The sequence below is a fragment of the Azolla caroliniana genome, unplaced genomic scaffold (assembly GCF_043228905.1).
Source record: "Azolla caroliniana isolate FFs.n. ecotype wild unplaced genomic scaffold, voAzoCaro1.0.p SCAF_7, whole genome shotgun sequence".
In the NCBI taxonomy this organism is placed as follows: Eukaryota; Viridiplantae; Streptophyta; class Polypodiopsida; order Salviniales; family Salviniaceae; genus Azolla; species Azolla caroliniana.
This window is the reverse complement of record NW_028230442.1, coordinates 9,192,250-9,207,045: the sequence shown is the minus strand read 5'-3', so window position 1 is coordinate 9,207,045 and position 14,796 is coordinate 9,192,250. Positions and strand designations below refer to the sequence as shown.

The following is a 14,796-nucleotide window of genomic DNA, read 5'->3' as shown; positions in this document are numbered from 1 at the left end:
TGTGTATGTGTATGTGTATGTGTATGTGACCAAATGGTGATCGCCTCATCACTTCCACAGACAACACCACAGGAGCAGTTCTTCACAAACCCTTCTCCATTTTGGGTTAATGGAAGCAAAAAGGTAAAGGACATCTCTTCATCTTCATCCTACTCTGCTTTTTTTTTCTCAAAGAAAAACCTGCTTTCTTTATGCTTTTGTTTTTTTTGTTAAAAATCTGTTTTTGTTTCATCACAGAGAATCTCTTTCCCCCCTGATTTCATACATAACCAAACAAAGAATCCATTGTATATGCATGGCTTCTCTAACTCACCTTGGGTGAAGGTCAAGCTAAAAGAGGTTCTATTTCAAGACACTCTTCTCGTTGAAGATGTTCCTAATCTTGAGTTTCAAGATAGATTTGCTCTTTTAAACCTTATCAAACAATGTGGGAGTGAGAAAGACCTATGCAAAACTCGAAGGATCCATGGTAATCTCACCAAAAATGGGTTGATTATAAAGGATATCTATATCGGCACTGCTATACTTAGCACATATGCTAGATGTGGTGCTTTGAAAGAAGCAGAAGAAGTGTTTGAACAACTTTTAGTGAGAAATGTCATAACTTGGAATGCATTGATAAGTGGATATGTCCAGCATGGTCACGGATACAAGGCTTTAAAACGTTTCCTAGATATGAGAAACCATGGAATCACACCTGACAAGGTCACTTATATTTGCATTGTAAAAGCTTGTGGACTAATTGGCTCTCTTGAGATCGGAGAGAGAATATATGGTGAGATTAGAGAGAAAAGGTTATTGCAGAAGTATGCAATGATTGGCAACACATTGGTGGATATGTTCACTAAATGCGGTGCACTTGATCGAGCACGAGAACTATTTGACGAACTTCCTACTAGAAATGTTGTTTCATGGACGGCATTGATTGCTGGATATGCCCAAAATGGACATGGTGAAGAAGCATTGAAATGTTTCAAGCAAATGCAAGATGAGGGTATCTCCCCGAATACAGTAACATTTATTTGTGTCTTAAAAGCTTGTGGCATTGTAAAGTCACTTGATATAGGAGAATCTATCAATACTGAAGTCAGAAAACGAGATCTATTGCAAAATAGCATTTTGCTTGGCACTGCACTGGTTGATATGTATGCCAAGTGTGGTGTTCTTGAAAAAGCAAGGGAAGTATTTGGACAACTTCGTGTCCATGACGTTGTTTGTTGGAATGCACTTATATCTGGATATACCCAAGAAGGGCTATGTGATGAAGCCTTGGAATGCTTTAACAATATGCATGATGAGGGTGTCCTTCCCAATGTAGCAACTTATACTTGCATTTTGAAAGTTTGTGGGATGCTAAGAAACCTTGAGGTAGGGGAAGACATATATACAAAAATCAGAACCCGAGGACTATTGGGAAAGGACATTACCCTCAGTAATGCCTTGATCGACATGTATGCAAAGTGTGGTGTCATCCAAAAAGCCCAAGAAGTATTTGAACATCTTTCAATTCGTGATGTTGTGACTTGGAATGCATTGTTGGCCGGATACAACCAACATGGTCTTGGGGATGAAACTGTAAAATTATTCAAGCATATGCAAGATGAGGGGGCCATGCCAAATGTAATAACATATATTTGTGTTTTGAAATCTTGTGGAATTGTAGGATCTCTTGAGATTGGGGAACTTATAGATGTTGAAATCAGAAAGCAAGGGCTATTGCGAGAAGATGTTGTCCTTGGAACTTCATTAGTAGATATGTATGCAAAATGTGGTGCACCCAAAAAAGCTCAAGATATATTCAGGAAGCTTCCAGTCCGAAATACAATAACTTGGACTGCATTATTATCAGGGTATGCCCAATTAGGTCAAGCTAAAGTGGTTTTAGATTTGTTCAAAAAAATGCGGGCAGAAGATGTCATGCCTGATACAGTCACTTTCCTTGTTTTGCTTATGGCTTGCACTCATTCGGGCCTATTAAAGGAAGGAGAAATTTTGTTTGATGATATGTGTGCTGCGTATTCCCTCACTCCGACACATGAGCACTATACATGTATGATTGATCTATTTGGCCGTGCTGGACATTTTGAGAAGGCGAAAGTTGTGCTTGAGAAGGTGTCATCTTCAGACCGTCTTCCACAATTGCTAGCTATATTGGGTGCTTGTTGCAAGTGGGTGAATGTGAAGCTTGGGAGATGGGCCTTTCATAAATCAGTAGAGTTGGATGAAAGGTGTGTTGCAGCATATATATCCATGGAAAATATATATCTAGGGAGTGGCATGATTTAAGCAAGCTAAGGGAATGAAAAATCAGGTACACAAGGCACTAAGGAGTTAGTGGATTGATAGCAGTTGCGTTCATTTTTTGATAAAGAATCATGCTCTCACAAATATTGAAGTTTCTGCTGTCTAAAACACTATTATAGGTTTTACCCTATAATGGAGAAAATCCTGAAGAAACTCATGTGAAACTATGAGACTATTGTTCAAGTGGTAGAGCAACACAATGACAAGCCAGTGTAGATGCTGAAGAGATTTTTTTTATGTGACAGTGGTGAGAAGTTGGTAAATCATTACATCTGAAGATGTGCCGATGTCTTACGAAGAACATGCAGATCTGTGATTTGATCACACAAAGAATGAAGAATGTATTAGCAATTGAGATGCTGGTGTTCAAGTCAATAAGGTGGCTTGCTAATATTATCAAGGCGAGTAATACTCGAGCAAACTTGAAAGCTTAAGTAAAATAAGAAAACTAAGCATGAAGTTTGATTGAAAATATTAACATGTGTAGGAAGCCATTGTTTCTAACACTTAATTTCACTTTATAAACAAGAACAAGTTCAGAGTGAATCAATGCTTTACATTTCATATTATTACTCTCCTCTTAACATTTATCTGGTATCCTCCATCATACAAACTGAGCTCTTGTATTTTACAAAAGTAGGAAAATAATCTATTTCCATAGCAATTTGCACAAATCTATTTAGCAATACTCACAAATTCGCAACTGTGAGATTAGGATGAAAGGAACTACAGTTTCTTCGACATTATTACAGCATCAGTATCTTTTAACTTAAAGTCAATACACTTAGCAAATGTTCATTTAAGGAAAATAGTTAACAGGAAACATACTCCGCATTCATAATGATCAATGATGAGGATAGGCTATTGTCAACACCATTTGTTAATTTGTTTCCAACCCAATGAAAGTATCTTGTTAGCACAAATCTTTTTCTTAATTTCTTGTCTTCATTGCTGAAGAGCCAATCCCCTCACTATTTATTATATGTTAAGATCTCACCATATTGATCTTTCCAAACACACTTTTCATCCCCTAGTGCACCTCATCCACCTAATCTGAAATATACAACACCAAGTAATTATACATAATGGATATGAAACATCGAAGGAAATGGCAGCAACAGAAGTGGGAGGGCATCGTAATTCACCCAATCTTCTAATATTCCACATCCCTCCAAATGAATGCATGTCAAACAGTATTCAGGCGACGTCAATGACAACTCAGTAACTGAAAGTCTTGCATCAAACCAAGAGAGCCGCATACCATGAACATCTCCTATTTTAATGACCCAGAGATGGGTAAACCGTGGCTACTTTTTATACCTAATATCTTAATATGGATTATCAGATACAAACATCAGATTCTAGAATAAAACAATTTACTAAAATGATCTTCATCACTCATATCATTAGGATTAATTATAAGAGGAAAGCTAGATTGTCCTAGGGGTATTGAGTACTTCCATAAACCAGTGATATTGAGGCACATTGATGCTTTCTGAACTACTATCGTCTGTTTCAAGAACTGCTTTCCATTGCGAGGTTTGAAACTGTAATGTTACATGCTGTAATTTTTCTGCCACGAGAGAATGCCCAAGCAGCACTAGAGTGTGCAACAGCTTCTGTATTGCTTCAAGAGTGCTAGCCCTGAGCTCCATGCCTTTCAAATGTTCGATAAGAGCAACCTCCTCACCAGGACTAGACACATGAAATATCAACAAGTCATAATCTTTTTGTCAGTATTCAAGAATAAGAATGACAAGAGAAGGCATCAAGATGAAAAATAAGGATGGGGAATACACAGATACCCCTCAACTTTTGGAGATATTTACCAAAGGGATACTCTGTTAAGTGTCCCAAAAGTTGAGATTATTCAAGTATTTTTACCAAGAATAATCATCCTCCACTAAATGAGGGTAAAGGCAAGAAGGGAAATTGAACTCCCAACTAATGGATTTTACAGGGCAAGAACTTGAACCACAAAGCCATAGTTCAGGAGTTCCATTCCCACAAATGGCAAGCTGCCCAGTATGAGAAAACATAAAGAGAAGTAAAGCAAAAAAAGTAGTCATCCATACCTTCCTGCACGGATCTTCCCACTACGAGACTTCACCCTACTCTGCTTTTGGTTTGACTGAACCGAGAATTTGGAAGATTTTGTACTACTGTATACCCAACAAAGAGAATATAAAGATTCACTCTAATTTAGGCTAAAGCTTAAAACATAAGCATAGGAATTGATTATATGACCCATACCCAGTTGTGTAAACACTCATCCCACTGAGATTGCTGCTAGCTTCAGATGCAGCATCATCATCAATGTCTTCTGGCACGTCATTTTTCAATTTTATCTCCAATAGCAATCTTCGCTGTTTCACAGCATTATGCCTCGCAAGATATTTACCTAATTTCTCCAAGCCTTCTTCAAATTCAGATACATACGAGGCAGCACAATCCAAAGCCAACGGTTCAATAACATCCTTTACGAAGTGAGGTTTTCCATAGGAGTATGCCACTCTCACAGCCTCCATCCATTCACGAGCTTCAATAAATAGGTTTATGGCATCATCAAGATCTTTACAGTATTCTAGTGCAACCTTTGCAGCATCTCCTGGCTTTCCGAGAGCTTGAAGTTCATCTCGTAATTCTTGTGCCAAATTTAGCATTTCAGAAGAAGAAAAACTAAGCAAACCTCCCACAACTAAAACATAATGCCATAGACCACCAGCACGATATGCAGCCAATGCCTTCTCAAGTTGAGAACAAGAACAAAAAGCACCTCCTGCCTCTTCAAATTTCTCGTTAGCAAATAGATGATCCCCCCAAGCTTCCATGATCAATATCTTTTCAGGTCCACTCTGAAAAATCTGTTTACCAAGGGGGAATAGCTGTGGGTTCTTCTTAAGCAAGTCCAAACATTCATTGAAATGAGAATCCCCTGCTGATGCAAGATTCTTCAAAGCACTCTCAAATCTTTGCAACTTAAGATCTATTGTGTATCTCATTACAGGTGGTGGCATTCGCTCGAGTTCTTGAAGCAAAGGAAGAAACTCTTTAGGATCACGTTGCGCATTATTTGCAACCATCGCAGCAAGATGGAGATCATAGACACCCAGTGCTGCATTGAATAAAGATTCAGGATTTGAAAGCCACAAGAGATGTTTAAGGGCATCTTCTGCATTCAATCTCTCTGCAGATTTCTCCACTCCTTCCATTGCAGAGTCTAACTCTTCCTCACGAAGTTTCTTTATCGTTTGCAGAGCTTCTTCTAACTCAGGGGGCTCACTCTTTGCCATTGTTGTTAATATGCATAATTCCCTCTTTGGGCTTGCAATGACTTCATCTTCAAGAGCTTTTCTAATCGCACGCATAACCGACCGAACCTTCAAGCCTTGATCTGGGATTTTTGGTTGTAAATCTGAAGAATTTTCAGCTGACACGTTCAGATCTCCAATTTCCTTCATGTATGGAAGTAGCAAATCTCGATATATGCTATCTGCAAAATTCCCAGCACTAACAGCACAAATCAACTCCGTGATATAATTCAGATTCTTCACTTGCTTAATAAACTCCACAGAGCATTGTACAAAGGCCTCCCAGCCTTTAAAATCTATAATCAGATTTAAATTGATATGATGCCGTCTAGCCAGAAGCAGGGCTTCATTGAACTTGGAATCACACAAGGTTGCAACAATAGATCCAAGAACAAGATTCCTTGGATAAATTGTTTCTAGATTCCCTCGGATGGTTTGCAATATTACAGCAGCACCAGAACCTCCAATAGATGCAACCAACCTCGCACCCCGCTCCCATATTGTCCGCTCCTTCAAAAAGTCTTTCTTCAATGACTTCCTGTAAGGATTTTGAAGGGACATTGGTTCATCTTTCTTTTTCAAGGAAAGATTTGATAGATCTTGCATTATTCTGCTAGATAAGTCAGCCTCGAAAGCTTCCCCGAGGTTGATAATGTGAAGAAGATCTTGTTTTGTAGTGTACAGTACATGGCTTACTTTTTTTGCCCCAATAGATGTACTGTGGACAGTGAAGCTTGTACAATCAGTAGAAATAAGGTGGGAACCAATCTGCAATCTTCCTTCAGCATCTAAGGCTAGTATGATAGTCTTAGAGGAATCAGTTAAAAGTGCTTGGATCCAGAAACTTGGATAAGAAAGGCTTTTCAATGAATATGATGTCTCATCTTGAAACAGTCCTTCTTTAGTACCATAAGAAAATAGTGATCCATCTGCATATTCAATTGCCAATTCACTTTTCAAAGGATGTTTTGTGATGGCTAGTACACTTTTCTCTGAGAAAGTCTGGTTGACTAGTGTCAGCATCCAGTCCAACTTGCACGACCCATCACTCAGCAACTCATCTTTCTTCTTCTGAACCTCAAACTCAAATAAAGTCTCGGAGTTTAACTGGTATTTTGATTTCGAAAACAATGAACTGCTGGGATTCATTGGCACTACCCTTGAGATTATGCCAACAAGGTGTTCTGAATCTAACCAAGACAAAAGCTGGAAAGAAGGAAATACATCATTTAAACAAACACCGAGAAATTTACTATCTGGAACCATCATCTCAGTGCCTTCAAGTGCATCCCATGCCTCTATACTAGGGAGAAAAAGCAAGCTGACCACACCAGTAGACAAGCTCGCAGCAATGAAATGCCCACCTTCTTCAGATGGATGCAGTGAAATTGTTTGTATCGGAGCACTAAACTTCAACTTCAAAGAACTCATTGGAGGTGGGATCACAGCATGTGCTAGTTGTGTCACAAGTAAACAAGACCCATCTATAACAAGTGCAATAGAATCTCCAAAAATTGCATTATCCCAACATAATTTAACCAATCTTACAGAACCATTCAGAGTCCAACTAAATATATGCATGGGATCTTCTGGACTCCATAAAAAGCTGATCCGGTTTTCCTTTGGAAACCTCCATTCCTGTTTTAAGTACCAGTGGTAGTTGCTAAAACTCCATATCTGTATAGCATCATATTCACTGCCCTCCAACAATACCGCAAAGAGCTCACCATTACAATTCCACTTCACACATGTAATCATCATATTAGTTCCTCCTTCAACATGAAAATACCCTCTTTGCAAGCCATTCCTCTCAAAAAATACTACCCTACTGATTTTTCCATCAGAATCTACGCCGGAAACACTTGCTAACCGAGATCCATTTGAAATCCAATCAACAGCAGAGGTTGTCGATAAAAAACCTTGACTGCGAGAGTGCAAAGCTCCAGTATCCCTCTCCCAGATGCAAAGCTCCTTTTGGTGATTCAAATTTGCACTGTTACTGAGAGTAGCAAAGTATTTACCATCCGAACGCCAACTGAAACGCACATTACCATCTATGGAGTGGCTAGAATCATCAAGTACTTCCATGCTTCTGCCCTACATGTATTCGTGATTGGTCACCTATTAATTCATCGTATCAGAGACATAACGCCCTCAGAGCATGATGCAGATCAAACAAACCCTCACACATACAGTATTATATCAGCAAAATTCAAAGATTTATTATGCTCCTCTCACACGACATCAGAGAACATCATATCTCTGTTTGATTTTTGAGCACTTCAGAGTGGAAGAAAACATTCAGGTCCCCTAGATTTCACACAGGCAGGTAGCAAACATAGCATAATCTCTCTCATCTCTCTTTATCTTTCCATTGCTTCTCACCCTCACCTCTCGACATAAAGAACCAACCAAGGCAAATAATGATACCTCTTCAAAACAGCAAGGGCATCCCTAGGAATAAAATGGTGGGTTCAAAGGTAGAAAACAAAAATCCAACGCCCAGTATTTCACACACCATGGCAGCAAAAATAGCTCTCTTGTTTCTTTTTACCCTGTTACAGGTTGCATTCCATTCTCTAATAAACAAGTAATCAATATGAAGTGGTATTCTCCTCTGATGTTTCTACCAAGGTCAAGGGTACCCTTGAGTGCAACATGGTGAGGCCGGATGTAAGAAGAAAGAAACTATTGCTTCTTCAGCTACCTACTGCAAATTGTGATTTGAAACGCAATACTTCCAACTGAACCAAACTTGCTTTTTCTTCTGTTCCTTCACGCTAACACAAACTCAGTCTTAGCTAAATTTTAGGGTGAAAAAGCTAGAAAAGGAGAGTTCCAATGACATTTATTGACTCCCATCTTCACTAAAGTGTGAGATCAGTTTCAACAACGTTTGGAAATGAAAAAGCTCACTAGGGGAGTTCGTCATCAACTTCATTCTCCTGGATCTCCATAAACTATGAGATCGAACCCATCTAGGTTATAAATGAAAATTCCTCAAAAAAGGGCCAATCACATGTCATTACTCCACTTTCTACATCATTGCAGTGTAAAAGCCCCTTACGTAGAGATTAAAATGTAAAAAACATAGAATGTATTTACCTCACTGCTCACCAAAGGAATCTCATACAGAACATCCCATTCTGGTGTCATAAAGAGCAACATTCCTAGACCCGTCGCGATCACAAGAAGCTCTCCATCAGGACTAGAAGACATCTGAATGATTCCACCTTCTACATTGCCCACAACTTCTACAGATTGTGACGAAATCAAAACCGAAAGCAGTTGTCCAGATCGTGTACCCACTACTAAAATTTCATTATCCATCATGAATTCCAAGCCCAAAATTCTGTCCTTATCCAGCGCCAAGTCAGTAGGGAAGGATAAAGTCCAACAAACCTGCAAAAACGAGGGCAGTATAAACAAATTTCCATCATTTTCTTATTATCCATCATCAATTCAGGTTCAAATTTCTGCCATTAGTGCCAGTATTCCCTCCCTCCCCTTATTTTTTCAGACTGATTTTGATATGATAAAATAGGCCATAGCATCATCTATACAAATATCCCTATCTTTTTCGTTTTTTCACCCCAATTCCTTTTTCATCTCTTCCTCCCAGACTTTTGCCCATCTTGCAATCCATCTAATCAGATCTCTTCCGAACCAATCCCGGCTATGAAAAAATACAAAGCACAGAGAGAGCCGTACGAAAGTATTACCTCTTTGGAGGAGAGAGAGATGCAGAGGAGCTTCCCAGAAAAGGGAGAAGAAGAAGAAGAAGAAGAAGAAGCGAGGACCAACTGGTTTCTGAAGGAATCGAATGCAGAAACGTTGGCATCTTCGCCTTCTGTGTCATGATGATGATGATGATGATGATGATGATGAAGGTCTTCTGCTGCAGAGAATTCTTCGACCCTGCAGACTCTGAGGTTCCTCATGGTGTCCAAAAGAGCGAGCGCAGAAGAGAGCTCCCTCCTCCCCCTTGAGCAAAACCCTAATTAAACCCGCGGCACACACACACACAGAGGGGGTGTTATCTCTGCCCCTGAGCTTTCTTTATTTTCATGGCATGCCCTTTAGAAGAAGAAGAAGAAGAAGAAGAAGAAGAAGAAGAAGTAAAAGGAAGAAAAAGAAGGGGACTTGAAGACATCCTGATTCCCTCTCGGAAAACATTCTCGTCTTACGTCTTACCATTTCATACGTACCCCCCCCCCCCCCCCCCCCCGCTACTAGCCCCTCAATTCTTACGTTAAACCGCATCATCATTCACTCTGATTACTAGTTGGATCTCCTCTCTGTTTCTTTCTTTTTTACTCTCGCCAACTGATTCCATTCGATTCGATTCTTTGAAGTTGGTTCTGATTCATCAAGTGGTTTGATCCAACTGATGAGCTGCATGTCCTTCGCATGAATTCGCACTAGCATGTATATGACGTCATATGGATGTTTTTCGGTCCACAACTCTGGAAAAAAAAAAGGAGCCTAGGGTATCAATGATTCCATTCATTGGAATCTACATACACTAGGTTACTGACTGGGTTGTATTGGTAATTTTGAACTTGGCACACTTATGTTTCTCCTTGTTCATTATTAGGTACTTAACTAACGGTTAATTAGTATCTAATTATGTGAGTAGTTAATCACGTATGTGATTAAGCAGTGGAAGGCTATGTGATATATGTGTGAGAGAAAGAGAGGAAGAGACTTATGAACAATAAGACAATATGGGGGATGATTAACAAGAATATAGCTCAAAGTCCTTTCTCTGTATTAATACACATCAAGTTACAAAATATACCCATAATGTGGTATATATACATCTCATGTGTGCACATGTGTGAGGAGAATATAGGAACAAGGATGTAAGTCCTATATTTAATGAACTTGGGACTGGAGGATCTAGAATGTACCCCACTTACATACAAAGTTTTATTTAAGGCTTTAAGGTCAACATACTAACTTGATTCTATTTATGTAACTACCAAGTTACATAATTGACAAAATAACTAAACCTAGTTAAGCTTGATATCTCAATACTCCTAAACTGCTTTGGTAGATTCACAAAGGAGACAATTGTAATGTTGTGGATGTTGAATTCATGAAGAGTAAACGTATGTTAATTGGGGGTTATGTAAGATTTTCCTTTCACTTGTTTGATCGAAAACCTCAATAATGGTTGCAAGCAACACAAAGGCAAGTGATTAACAGGAATAGAGAGGTCCCATGGCACAACAAGCACTGAAGCGACCAAGTTGGAATCGTCACAACGAAATTAGTAGTGTGGGAAACTGAGTTGAAATTGGGAGAATGTGCAACCAAGCTGAAAGCAACCCCCACACAAGTAACGTTGTGGGGAGTCGTGACCCCACTGGTGTCTGTGAAAAAGTGATGGAGCAGTTGCACCAATCCACTGTTGAATTGTGTGTTTCCAACCAAGATTGTCCTAAAACAATCGGATGTCGAGGGGTTGCAATGAGGTAGAACATTAATACCTCGTGGTGGGGTCCGAATTGAAGTATCAACGGGATAGTGGCTTCAATAACTGCCCTTGAAGAGAGAACCCATCCGTCGATAGTTTCAACGGATATGGGTTGTGTTGTGCGGATGGTGGGGATATTATGTGCTCGGATGAATGAGATATCAATAAAATAGGTAGATGCACTGGAATCGAGCAAGGCACGGGATTATTGAAGTAAACCCAAAATAAAGACTTACTTGCAAAGTAAAACAATCTGATGGCGGAATTGAATTGTAGGAGCACAAAAAAGTTGGGTAACAGAAAGCATCCAGTGGCATGACTCCTAGTACAACCGGATTTGGTCATTTTCCTGTTGGGAGAAACCTCCACAAGACGTGCATGGTGGGATTGGCGCCGAGGGCCTCGCACCAGGAAGTGGAGGATGACATGGTCAGGGGCACCACAATAGAGGCAGACACAGTTGTCATGTCAATGTTGTCATTGGGCATTAGTTAATGGTTGGGACCGAGCATGGTCGATCTCAATCGGGGTATGGGGGTTGACCTCCATCTAGGTATGAGTATCATTGGAGGATGGCAACCATCGCATGGTTGGCGAAATTGATACATATGGCCTTGCGATTAGAGCATCAGGAGGAAGACTGAAATCCTCGAGTCCCACAATCCTCCTAACGAAGCTCGAAAAGATGATTATCACATTGAACGGCTTAGGAGATTACTTGAGACAACGATGTGGGCTCTGGAAAGTTTAAGAGAAGAGTCTTCACATCGTTTCGGAGGCCTCGAGGAAAATGGGTTAAGGTTTAGTCTTCACATCCCAGTAGACATCGCACGTGATTTGACGAAACTCTGAAGCATAGATGAAGGCTAGACGTGAGCCTTGTTGTAAGGAATAGAGCTTCGTGAGTGTCGTTTGTCGCCGGTCTGTCTCTCCGAACGTGGCTTCAAGCTCCACAAGAGGCGGAAAAGTTGTCTAAGAGTGGGGATGAGGTCTCGACCAATGGCGCAAACAACACTTGCACCGGTCCGGAGAGAAGGGTGCCAATGAAGCCGGCCCAAGAAAAATCGCCAGCATAACGTTGAGGCTATGCAAAGAAATGTGTGCGGAAGCTTGTAGACTTCACTGACTTCATCGGATATTAACAAAAATATTGTGCTGGTTTAACGGAACCTTCAATTACACATAGAGAGTACGCGGGAGAGACAGAGAGAGCAGAATAGTAAAAGCTATTTCAAAACTACTCAAAGACTGTGTACATACAATGTGCTTAGTGAGCACTTTTATAGAAGTCCATAAAGGATTGACGGAAGTACTGACAAGTACTTCAATGCTCGTACTAAGCTACTGACACTAACTCCTCCTAGGATAAGTACCTAGTAGTCTAGGAGTGTAGACCTCCAACGGCCTACCGGTTCGCACGTGGGTACGACTCTTCGATCCGGCCCTTGGTTCCGGATACCGATCTAGATCCAGTTGAGCTTGTCCGCTCAACACTCCCCCTCAAGCTCAACTTGAGATCAGATCTCAATGTCAGTGTTTGCCGATTCTTCTAGTCGGCTTTTCCTGGCGTCTCTCTCGCCTTGCTTGCGCTCCTCGACCCATCAAGTTCTGCTTCCCATGACTTGTTTGGTTCTGTGCACCTCGACCTTCCTAGTAGGCTTGTCTGCTCAAGAGGCCCTTCTTAGTTCCTTCGTTGCTGTGACTTTGGCGCTTCTTGACCTGTTAGTTCCTCCGTGTCGGCGTTGACTTCCGTTGCCTTCTAGTTTGCTTGGCCTCCAAGTGATTTGGTTCGTCCGAATCGAACATCCCGACCGAGTCAGTCTTTGCGGATTCTTGCAGTTGGCTTTTCCTGGCGTCTTCTCGTCTTGCTCGCGCTCCTCGACCCATCCGGTTTTTCTTCCAACGACTCATCTGGTTCTGCGCACTTTGAACTTCCTGGTCAATGTGTCTGCTCAAGAGGCCCTTCTCAGTTCCTTCGTTGCTGTGACTTTGGCGTTTCTCGACCCGTCGGTTCCTCCATGTCAGCATCGACTTCCGTTGCCTTCTAATCAGCTTGTCCTCCAAGTGATTCGGTTCATCTGAATCGAACATCCTCAACCAAATCAGTTGTCTCCGATTCATTCCTGCTCTTGTTCGAGCTGGTTGTCGCCACCTTGTCATCGGTCTTCAAGCCCACAACATCGGACCACGTCCATGTCTTGGCCTTCTTCTTTCGATCAACTTTGTCCTTCTTGACTGTGCCGCCGTCGCCACTTGTTCAAACTTGTTCGGGTTCGGCTTCATTTTCATCCTTGTCTCCCCCTGTTTCGGTTGTTTCCTTCTCTCCTGTTGATTGTCCAGTGCCTTTGCCTGTCTAGAGTTAGGATGAAGCTTCAGGTTTTGATCAAGGGGTGTCGAGACCGGTTGAACAACGATGAGTCGAACTTTGAGGCCGCAAACCCCATCTTCCGCAACTGGTGCGTGATCTTCGAATTCCAAGCTCGAGGGGCTTGCTTCAAGTCGTAAAGCGACTTCTTGAGTCAACACACTATCGGAGTGGAAGTAAGAGAAATTCAAGGACATCGAGATAAATCACATCCCTAGGACCCTAGCCATTGGTCTCAGAATTGTTCAAAAACGTTGTGTAATTATTTAAGTACTTGTTAAGGACATTTCTCTATAGTGAAGATCTTGTACTAGAAATACTAGTGGAGACGGGAAATATGACTAGAAAATTTCACAATCTTGGAAGAGATTTGTGCTAGCATGGAAAACAATGTTACATGATACAATCCTTACAAATAGTAGCACAATCAATGGAGTCGGGCCATGGGCATTTTCTCATGACATGCTACCAAGAAAACTCATTTCTTTGCAAGGTCGAGAACCTCTTTCTTTCCTATTGGTTATCTACCACAATCATGTCTCTTCCTATGTAAACCTTTTTTTATCTAGCTTCGTACCTTTTCTAATAATATTGTGTAACTCTTTCTTTGAGTCAAACTATTTGATTAACTATGTGTGATGTTAAATATGCAATTTATAGATTTGTATTGATAAAATCTTTGCCTATGTGCTATTTGAGATATTAATTTCAATGTGAATTACGTTAATCTTATTTTGACATAAGGAATGGTACCCACATATTAGTAAACATATTAGTAACGTTGGTAATCTTGGTTTGTGTAGCATTTATTTGGAAGGTAACTCTTTAACTTTAGACATCAAAATCTAAAGTCCATTTTCTCCATACCTTGTCAACCCTTAGTCCAAAACAATTGAGCTCATCTAAATCCCAAATGTAGGCTTATCAAGAAATGTGTTAACAATTATACCAATAGGACAATGGGTTTGGTTGGTAGACATTGCACACAAGCTAAACAACGTTGTATTATCAAAATTACAATCTCACAATGAAAATACGTTGATGTCATGTATATGCAAAGTTAAATAGTTATGTAAGGCTTGTGCCATCTTAATCTTTGTATGTAAGTTTGCTTTCCATACATGATTGCAAGATCAACAATTTCGAACAAAATAATAACAATTTGCAAATCTTTCTAGATGAAACTTTAAATGGAGCCAATATATATACAACACACAAGAGTATGTTGAAGGAGAAGTGAGAAAATATATATTAGAGTCGTCATGCCATAAAACTCCCTAATGTAATTGCAACAAAAACAAATGAATTACAATCAATTCTTTATGTGACATGGT

At 40.3% G+C, this 14,796-nt stretch overlaps 2 protein-coding genes across 3 annotated transcripts; one reads left to right on the top strand and one right to left on the bottom strand.

The window, feature by feature from the left end:
• On the top strand, nucleotides 1-2,763 carry LOC147861882 (pentatricopeptide repeat-containing protein At2g03380, mitochondrial-like). Its single transcript, XM_087322978.1, has 2 exons — nucleotides 1-123; nucleotides 238-2,763. The coding sequence occupies exons 1-2, from the start codon at nucleotides 34-36 to the stop codon at nucleotides 2,284-2,286; spliced, it is 2,139 nt and encodes a 712-aa protein (XP_087179104.1). The 5' UTR covers nucleotides 1-33; the 3' UTR covers nucleotides 2,287-2,763.
• A 671-nt stretch (nucleotides 2,764-3,434) lies between these two features.
• On the bottom strand, nucleotides 3,435-9,584 carry ABO1 (IKI3 family protein). 2 transcript variants are annotated; one of them, XM_087322823.1, is made up of 5 exons: nucleotides 9,338-9,584; nucleotides 8,721-9,017; nucleotides 4,558-7,712; nucleotides 4,380-4,466; nucleotides 3,435-3,999 (listed from the first exon to the last, which is right to left on the bottom strand). In XM_087322823.1, the coding sequence occupies exons 1-5, from the start codon at nucleotides 9,554-9,556 to the stop codon at nucleotides 3,735-3,737; spliced, it is 4,023 nt and encodes a 1,340-aa protein (XP_087178949.1). In that variant the 5' UTR covers nucleotides 9,557-9,584; the 3' UTR covers nucleotides 3,435-3,734. The 2 variants fall into 2 exon arrangements, with proteins under 2 accessions (XP_087178949.1, XP_087178950.1); XM_087322824.1 differs by lacking the exon at nucleotides 9,338-9,584 and having other exon boundaries at nucleotides 4,558-7,736; nucleotides 8,721-8,859.
• Between the last annotated feature and the right edge of the window lie 5,212 nt (nucleotides 9,585-14,796).

Bases quoted from the DNA above. Each gene is read 5' to 3' on its own strand.
- LOC147861882 (XM_087322978.1), top strand. From the start codon at position 34: ATGGTGATCGCCTCATCACTTCCACAGACAACACCACAGGAGCAGTTC. The intron at 124-237 runs GTAAAGGACATC...GTTTCATCACAG, and splicing joins GGGTTAATGGAAGCAAAAAG to AGAATCTCTTTCCCCCCTGA.
- ABO1 (XM_087322823.1), bottom strand. From the start codon at position 9,556: ATGAGGAACCTCAGAGTCTGCAGGGTCGAAGAATTCTCTGCAGCAGAA. The intron at 9,018-9,337 runs GTAATACTTTCG...TCGTTTTTGCAG, and splicing joins TCTCTCTCTCCTCCAAAGAG to GTTTGTTGGACTTTATCCTT. The intron at 4,000-4,379 runs GTATGGATGACT...TCATGTGTCTAG, and splicing joins GGGAAGATCCGTGCAGGAAG to TCCTGGTGAGGAGGTTGCTC.